Source organism: Zootoca vivipara, chromosome 6 (assembly GCF_965207765.1).
Source record: "Zootoca vivipara chromosome 6, rZooViv2.hap1.1, whole genome shotgun sequence".
Taxonomy (NCBI): Eukaryota; Metazoa; Chordata; class Lepidosauria; order Squamata; family Lacertidae; genus Zootoca; species Zootoca vivipara.
In genome coordinates this window covers 75,373,996-75,383,199 of record NC_142589.1, presented here as the reverse complement: position 1 = coordinate 75,383,199, position 9,204 = coordinate 75,373,996, and the positions used below count along the sequence as shown (strand labels likewise).

General features: G+C 45.6%; 1 protein-coding gene across 6 annotated transcripts in view; it reads left to right on the top strand.

The window, feature by feature from the left end:
• Nucleotides 1–692: 692 nt before the first annotated feature.
• LOC118087997 (cell adhesion molecule CEACAM7) overlaps nt 693–9,204 on the top strand; it is a 50,577-nt gene continuing 42,065 nt past the window's right edge. Inside the window, exons 1-5 of one of the 6 annotated variants that reach the window (XM_088672649.1) lie at nt 1,221–1,530; nt 3,585–3,956; nt 4,339–4,611; nt 6,906–7,022; nt 8,970–9,052. In XM_088672649.1, the coding sequence (XP_088528775.1) occupies nt 1,452–1,530; nt 3,585–3,956; nt 4,339–4,611; nt 6,906–7,022; nt 8,970–9,052 (924 nt within the window). In that variant the 5' untranslated portion in view covers nt 1,221–1,451. Of the gene's footprint in view, nt 1,531–3,584; nt 3,957–4,338; nt 4,612–6,905; nt 7,023–8,969; nt 9,053–9,204 lie in introns of all 6 variants that reach the window. The other 5 variants (XM_088672650.1, XM_088672652.1, XM_088672651.1 and 2 more) reach the window with 5 other exon arrangements.

Sequence of the window (9,204 nt, the reverse complement as noted above, 5' to 3'; positions counted from 1 at the left end):
TCAAAATTGGGAAAGGAGTATGACAAGGTTGTATATTGTCTCCCTGCTTATTTAACTTATATGCAGAATTCATCATGCAAAAGGCTGGACTAGATGAATCCCAAACCGGAAATAAGATTGCCGGAAGAAATATCAACAACCTCAGATATGCAGATGACACAACCTTGATGGCAGAAAGTGAGGAGGAATTAAAGAACCTTTTAATGAGGGTGAAAGAGGAGAGTGCAAAATATGGTCTGAAGCTCAACATCAAAAAAACCAAGATCATGGCCACTGGTCCCATCACCTCCTGGCAAATAGAAGGGGAAGAAATGGAGGCAGTGAGAGATTTTACTTTCTTGGGCTCCTTGATCACTGCAGATGGTGACAGCAGTCACGAAATTAAAAGACGCCTGCTTCTTGGGAGAAAAGCAATGACAAACCTAGACAGCATCTTAAAAAGCAGAGACATCACCTTGCCTACAAAGGTCTGTATAGTTAAAGCTATGGTTTTCCCAGTAGTGATGTATGGAAGTGAGAGCTGGACCATAAAGAAGGCTGATCGCCGAAGAATTGATGCTTTTGAATTATGGTGCTGGAGGAGACTCTTGAGAGTCCCATGGACTGCAAGAAGATCAAACCTATCCATTCTTAAGGAAATCAGCCCTGAGTGCTCACTGGAAGGACAGATCGTGAAGCTGAGGCTCCAATACTTTGGCCACCTCATGAGAAGAGAAGAATCCTTGGAAAAGACCTTGATGTTGGGAAAGATTGAGGGCACTAGGAGAAGGGGACGACAGAGGACAAGATGGTTGGACAGTGTTCTCGAAGCTACGAACATGAGTTTGACCAATCTGCGGGAGGCAGTGCAAGACAGGAGTGCCTGGCGTGCTATGGTCCATGGGATCACGAAGAGTCGGACACGACTAAATGACTAAACAACAACAAAAGCATCTCAGCATGTGATTTATTGTGAAATGCTAGGACTAGTAATCACAAATGTAAATTGAAAAAGCAAAAGCAGGTGCCAAGTTCCTGGCTGAGAGTCTACACTAGATCAAATTTCTGGACTGGTTGGAGACCACCGCATTAGACCTTTTCTGTAATGAACCCTAAACTTCCAAGTTCCCAGTTTCGGTCTCCCTCTGTGGACTCTTGCAACCCGGACTGCACCTTTGCCGTATTTTTTTGAGGTGGGTGCTGTGGAGTTGTACCGGCATTTGAGCAAATAGTTCAGGGATTGGCTTGGCTAGTAAGGGCATAGGAGGAAGTTAATGAAACAGCATTGTTTGGATGATTTCCAACCCTTACGGGGAAACCCAGTGCTGAAAATTCAGCGGCCAAGTTCCTGTTTCTCTGATTGGAGACTTGCTCGGAGCCAGCAGTGGTGCTGGAACCAGGTGCTAGGCAAGAAGCAGATAAAGACCCCAGAGCACCAGCTGTGAAGGGACAGAGAGCCAAACCGATCCTCCATGAAGTGCACCCACAAGATGGACAGGCCATGCAGAACCCATAGCTGGAAGGTCTCCTGGCAGATGCTGCTCTTAGCAGGTGAGAGGTCAGCACCCTGCAATGGGGAGGACTTACTTGGCGGGAGTTGAGGATGCTGTAGGAATTTGGTCTTTTAGTATAGGTCTGCATCTCCCACTAATGCAGATGTCGAAAACTAACTCTGCACCCAATTTCATGCTTCTCCAAATGCAGTTGTGGTGCAGTTCTCAAGAATTTGAATTAGAGGAAGGTGTTGTTTTGAGTGAAAATATTTTTTAAAAAACATGTATTTATATGCAAAAAAACCTTCTAGCGACCACTCTGTTGTACACCCTCGGTTTCCTACCTACTAGGATGCAGAATCCGGACCCCATTTCCAAAGGGGTTGTTGCTAAGAGTGCTGGAAGGAAGCAGGTGGAGTTACATGCAGCTGAGCCTGATTGTAGGATGAGGATGCTGGAGGAATTTGGTTTTTAATTCTAATAGAGATCTGCATCTCTCAGACTGTGGGACCCAGGTGGCGCTGTGGTTAAACCACTGAGCCTAGGGCTTGCTGATCAGAAGGTCAGCGGTTCAAATCCCTGTGACGGGGTGAGCTCCCGTTGCTTGGTCCCAGCTCCTGCCAACCTAGCAGTTCGAAAGCACGTCAAAATGCAAGTAGATAAATAGGAACCACTACAGCGGGAAGGTAAACGGCGTTTCCGTGTGCTGCTCTGGTTCGCCAGAAGTGGCTTTGTCATGCTGACCACATGACCTGGAAGCTATACGCCGGCTCCCTCGGCCAATAATGCGAGATGAGCGCGCAACCCCAGAGTCGGTCACGACTGGACCTAATGGTCAGGGGTCCCTTTACCTTTACCTTTTTATCTCTCAGACTAATGCAGAGGTCTAAACCTCACTCTCTGCCAGATTTTATGCTCCTCCAAATGTTGTTGTGATGTCCTTCTCAGGAAATCAAACTAGACTATTGTGTTCATTTGCAAGAAAATGCATTTTAAATACAGTATGTACTTAAACTTGCACTGAAGTGCAAAATTGGCAAGTCCCACTAAGGGCCGCACTGCTTCACCCTCTGTTTCCTACCTACTTGGACACAGAATCAGAGTTCTGAAAGAACTTGATGACTTCTGGATGACCTTGACAATGCCTCAGAGCCTTCTAGAAAAGCAGCTCTGGAGGAAGGTAGAGAGGTAGTACTAAAGGGGCAGGCTGGAGCCCTGGGGGAGAGTTTTAAAAAAATGGTAGAAGGATTCTTAGTGCCCAGTGAGCACTTTGTGTGAAGAAAGGAATCATTTATTAAAATGAATGTTATTTTTGTTTCGATCAATACCGGTGATCGGCAAAACAGATTGTTTCAATAAATGGCAAAAAGATATTTTGAAATATATCTGGCAAGGGAAAAAACCAAGAATAACATACAAAATATTGATAGATGAGAAAGAGAGAAGAGATTTTTCCTTATCGGATATGAGATTATATTTTGAAGCTTCCTGTCTGTGCTGGTTGAAGGAATGGTTGTTACTGAAGAACCTGCATATTAAAGACTTGGAATGTCTTCATAATATATTTGGCTGGCATGTGTATTTCTGGTATGGCAAAAGTACATAATGGATTTATAAATCAGGTTATTATGTTCATTTGTTATAAATGAAAAATTATAAAGGAAAGGAAAGGAAAGGAAAGGAAAGGAAAGGAAAGGAAAGGAAAGGAAAGGAAAGGAAAGGAAAGGAAAGGAAAGGAAAGGAAAGGAAAGGAAAGGAAAGGATAGAATCATCCTGACTCCCTGAAGGAAGTAAACACAGACAGGTTCCCAGACCTCCTTCACTGGACTCATTTATGTTAATGTTTGCTAACTTGGAAACATGGGAAGGTCCTGGAAGGGGAAGTGCAATAATGCTTCCCCTTTCTTCATGCCTGCCCCAGAAGAAGGCTGAGGCTCAGCTGCCAGGAAAGGAACTGCCTTGCTTGCTCAATAAAGTAAGGGCTGCACTTAGTGTTTGCAAGACAGCTCCTGCAAACAACTGGCTCACTGATACAAACTGGGATATTTAGAGTGTACTTTTTTTCTTCTTCTTCACCAGAACATGTTTTTTCTTTTCTTCTCCACACTGCAGCCTCCATCCTGAGTTCCTGCTTCCTGTTGACTCGAGGCCAGGAGAGAATTGGAATAAGTATCAGAGTTGTTCCAGAAGTGCTGAAAGAAGGAGATAGTGTCACATTGACACCAGAAGGTTTAGATCTGAAGAAGCTTAGTAACTGCAAATGGTACCGAGGGGCAATTGAAGAAAGAAACCTTATTATTACCTTTTTCCTAATTCCAGTTTTTGGTCAGGCAAATGGAACTGCCCACACTGGCAGGGAAACTGGGAACAAAGATTGCTCCCTTCAAATCACAGATTTAAAGCCAGATGACTCTGGAACCTATTCATTTAAACCAGAAGCTTTGGGGGTTTCCAACACAGGGGCTACAAACATCACCGTTTCAGGTATGATTAACTTGCTCTCCAGTCATTCTTACTTCTTATGCACCCAAATCTATCTCCTCTGCTGAGCTCTGAGGTGGAGAGTTCTGTGCCTTCACAATTCCTCTGCCCCAAGAATGAGGCCCTACAAAATTATTCATTTTTTCATCAGAAAACTTTACCGGAATATGCCTTTTTAGCTGTTCAATTGGAAAATGTTTGAGGGTTTCTTTGGGGGGGGGAGAGTTATATTCATTTAACAGCATTTTATACCAATTAATATGCACTAACACATGTTAGTGGCTCAAAGTGGCTTTCTTTGATGGCCTCTCTTAAAGAGACCATAACCAGATTCAGCAACCAAGAGGACCCACAAAAGATGACCGTCTTTCTGTTTCATCTGCAGAAATCCTCTCCCACCCAGTCCTGTGGCCGACAGAATCCCTAGGGTCAGGGAACACAAGTGTCACCTTATACTGCAACACCTCTGACCGCCTTGACGTCTCCATCCTTTGGTTCAAGGATGGTAATCCTGTCCTATCTAAGACCGGGCTTTCTGACCGGAACCGAACCCTCACGCTAACTAGCATCACCAAAGAGGACGAAGGGATCTATACGTGTCAGGCAGTCAACCCTGTCAGTAATGCTATAAGCAACCCCAGTAAGATAACTTTGGCATGTGAGTAATCCACTAATAAACAAGGAACCCCTTTCCTCCTGACTCTGCTCTCCATGCTAGTGGTTTCTAACTCCCTATCGCTTTTTGTGTGTAGGTAGATTATGGTGGTGAGAGAAAGGCTCCGTGTGTCTGCCTGGCTTGCTGCTCGGCAACATGCAATGAACGCCTCATTCTGGGAGTCAACGGGGTGGGGAGCAAGCGGTCAGCAGAGAAGCCCTCAGAGTGGCTCTGATGGAGAACTACAGGGTCTGCCACCCGCCTGTCATCACTCTCAGTGCTTACATCCAGACTGGACTGAGGTCCAGCTCCGAGGGCCTTCTGGCTCACTGTGAGAAGTGAAGCAACAGGGAACCAGGCAGAGGGCCTTCTCTCTAGTGGCGCCCGCCCTGTGGAACGCCCTCCCATCAGATGTGAAGGAAATACACAACTATCTGACTTTTAGAAGACATCTGAAGGCATCCCGTTTAGGGAAGTTTTAAATGTTACAACTATACCGGAATACGCTAGTCTTGCTACTGCCTTTTTAGCTGTTCAATTGGAAAATGTTTGAGGGTTTCTTTTGGGGGGGGGAGTTATATTCATTTAAAAGCATTTTTAAACCAATTAATATGCACTAGCACATGTTAGTGGCTCAACGTGGCTTTCCTTGATGGCCTCTCTTAAAGAGACCATAACCAGATTCAGCAACCAAGAGGACCCACAAAAGATGACTGTCTTTCTGTTTCATCTGCAGAAATCCTCTCCAGCCCAGTCCTGTAGCCGACAGAATCCCTAGTGGCAGAGAACACAGGTGTCACCTGATGATGATGATGATGATGGAATAGGACATCCCTAGTTTCATCAGGGGTGCGGGTGGTGCTATGGGTTAAACCACTGTGCTGCTTCGGCTTGCCGATTGAAAGGCTGGCGGTTTGAATCATAGGATCATAGAGTTGGAAGAGACCACGAGGGCCATCTAGTCCAACCCCTTGCCAAGCAGGAAACACTATCAAAGCATTCTTGACATATGCCTGCCAAGCCTCTGCTTAAAGACCTCCAAAGAAGGAGACTCCACCCCACTCCTTGGCAGCAAATTCCACTGCCGAATAGCTCTTACTGTTTAGGTGGAATCTTCTTTCTGGTAGCTTGAATCCATTGCCCCGTGTCCGCTTCTCTGGAGCAGCAGAAAACAACCTTTCCCCCTTTTCTATATGACATCCTTTCATATATTTGAACATGGCTATCATATCACCCCTTAACCTTCTCTTCTCCAGGCTAAACATACCCAGCTCCCTAAGCCGTTCCTCATAAGGCATCGTTTCCAGGCCTTTGACCATTTTGGTTGCCCTCTTCTGGACACGTTCCAGCTTGTCAGTATCCTTCTTGAACTGTGGTGCCCAGAACTGAATCCCCGCAACGGGGTGAGCTCCCATTGTTCAGTCCCTGCTCCTGCCAACCTAGCATTTTGAAAGCACGTCAAAGTGCAAGTAGATAAATAGGTACCGCTCTGGTGGAAAGGTAAACGGCGTTTCCGTGCACTGCTCTGGTTTTGCCAGAAGCGGCTTAGTCATGCTGGCCACATGACCCAGAAAAACTGTCTGCGAACAAACGTCGGCTCCCTTGGCCTACAGAGCGAAATGAGCGCCGCAACCCCAGAGTCGTCTACGACTGGACTTAACTGTCAGGGGTCCTTTACCTTTTTTTTTTTAGTTTCATCAGAGAAATGTTGGTGCTTATGGGACAGCTGTTTTCAATGCTCAAAGGGCCTATAGCTTGTCATGCAGCCCACATAGATGAGTGTGGGAGAAGAGCTTGGTGGAGCTGGAAGGATCAAAGAATATCACTAGACTGGGGAAGAAGAAGGTGGGGGAGAGGGGGTTGGGTGGTAATACTTTGGGTGTATGTTGGGTTTTATGCAACATTAATGTCTCACATCAGGTGAAAAAAAAAGACTCTACAACTTGAAAAAAAGAGACAATGCACGTTCTCTCATAAATCAAGAAAATCTTTAATAAAAAATATTCAGAAAGAAAGAAAAAGAAAATCACTAGACTGGGCACTGAGTTTGAGGAAGAGCTATTTCTCACCTTTTGGAGGGCAACACCTTGGCTTATTTTCTAGCCAATCTCATGTGAGCCAGGAAGAGTTGCATTCATTTCTGGACATTATTTGCTGCTGCCTCTCTGCCCCCAAAGCCGGGTAATTCTAAAATATTAACTTTCCTTCCTTTGGTGCTTTTAGAGGGAGAGATGAGAGGCTAGATTATTGTCAACCCTTAATGCAAAATCATGGGAAAAAAGTCCTTTCCTCTTCAGATTCTTCAGGTGGTTCTTCTCCTTCTTCTGGTTCTGCTGGAGCCCTCGCTGGGACTGTTATTGAGTCCCTGGCTGTGATATTGGTGCTGGTGGGGACCCTGACTTACGTCTCTCTCCGTGAGTAAAACTAGAGCTGGCCGTCGACTGCAGGGTGTTCTCAGCATGGTGCTACCAATTGTGGGATGAGTTTTACTAGTTAGGAGAGGATATATTAATTGCAATTTATACCTCCAGGCACCCACTTGTGCAAGTTGAATAGAGTTTAAAATCCCATCCTTAGCAGAAAATTGAAGCATAGGAATTGCGAAGCCTTCTTTTGATAAAGCCCAGCTACAAAGTAAGCTGTTTCCCAATTTCTTATCTTGCTTGACAAAGAATCAGGCAACAGAGTGGGAAGTACCGTAAGTTTAAAACATGATTTACTTACTTTTAGTCATGCAATGGTTCTCAGCAACAGCAGCAGTATACAAACTATGCAGGTAAAATACTTATATTTACAGTAAAAACAGCCTCAGACATGTGCCTGAGCTGGAGCAATTGGAGGTATGTCTGCCCTCATTGCTGGTTGAAGGAAGAGGGGAGGGGAAATGAAATCACATAGATCCCTCTCTCTGAATTACATGTCTATGGTCTGAGTCTCTGCCTATCAGCAATTCAGCTCTGTGGTCTTAACCCCTTCTCATGCTAACTAGCAAGAATATGCATTGTTCAGTTGGGCTGTTAATCTACTACACCAGTGGCCCCAGCACACACACACACTAGTGAAGAGCAGAGAGGAGGAATGATTCACTGTATATAGTTTTAGTTTATTTTCCTTAGACTAATAGTTGTATAAATTGCAATGTTAATTCTGCAATAAATACTTTAAGCTGAAGTGAAATGGGTGAGGTGTTTATTCCCACATGGTAATTCACCAACACATGAGCTGAACTAAGAAAGAAGAGCCTGGAAGACTTTCTGGGTGACTCTGATGACTGGAAAAGGAACCCCAAATGATTGGCATAGTGTGGGGGTAGGCAACCTAAGGCCTGGGGGCTGGATGCGGCCCAATTGCCTTCTCAATCCAGCCCATGGACGGTCCAGGAAGCAGCATGTTTTTACATGAGTAGAATGTATGCTTTTATTTAAAATGCATCTCTTTTGTGGGGCATAGGAATTAGTTCCTTCCCCCAAAAAAATATAGTCCAGCCCACCACATGGTCTGAGGGTCTGTGGACTGGCCCATGGCTGAAAAAGGTTGCTGACATTTGCACTGACATTTAAATCAGTCGCCTCCTTTAGGCTGTAAGCTGTTGGGGGACTAGTATGTGTGCCTGTGTAAGAAACAGTGTCATGGTTAGAGTGTCAAACTGGGAACCTTGAGACCAGGGTTTGAATCCCCATGTGGCCACAAAGCACCTTGGGCCAGTTGTTGCCTCTCATCCTAACCTACCTCACAGGGTTGTTGTGAGGATGAAATGGAGAGCAGCAGAACTGTGTAGACCACCCTGAGCTCCTTGGAGAACAGGTTGGGATAGGATGCAATCAATATCAATAAACTGCCATTTCTCCTTGTTAAGGACAAGATTCAAACAAATGGTTCTTAAAAAGCATAAATAAATGGTCTTGCTGCAATTTGCTTGATGTTACCCTGCTCTGGGACGCGGGTGGCGCTGTGGGTTAAACCACAGAGCCTAGGGCTTGCCGATCAGAAGGTTGGTAGTGACGGGGTGAGCTCCCGTTGCTCGGTCCCAGCTCTAGCTCCAGTTCGAAAGCACGTCAAAGTGCAAGCAGATAAATAGGTACCGCTTCGGTGGAAAGGTAAACGCCGTTTCCGTGCACTGCTCTGGTTTGCCAGAAGCGGCTTAGTCATGCTGGCCACATGACCTGGAAGCTGTACGCCGGCTTCCTCGGCCAATAATGCGAGATGAGTGCCGCAACCCCAGAGTCGGTCACGACTGAACCCAATGGTCAGGGGTCCCTTTACCTTTACCTTACCCTGCTCTCAGGGGCAGATTTTTAGGGTGTGTTGTAGGATATGAGGTCCACATTACGAGTTTATTCCCAGACTTCTCCCTCTTCCAGGTGTCTGTCGTCGAAATGGCAAAACTTCCACCCAGGTTGTATCCACCCCTCAAATATATGAGAATGTTCCTCCACCTGGACAGGTGAGTGACTCAGGCATCCATAAGGCCGTTTGGTGTGAGATGGGTCCACCTCAAGCATGGTGCCCACTAGGCACCTACAGCATCTAAATGCCATGCCATCTCCACCCCATACCCCTTTGATCTGGGTTTCCTCTTTTCAGGGGAAATTAAAT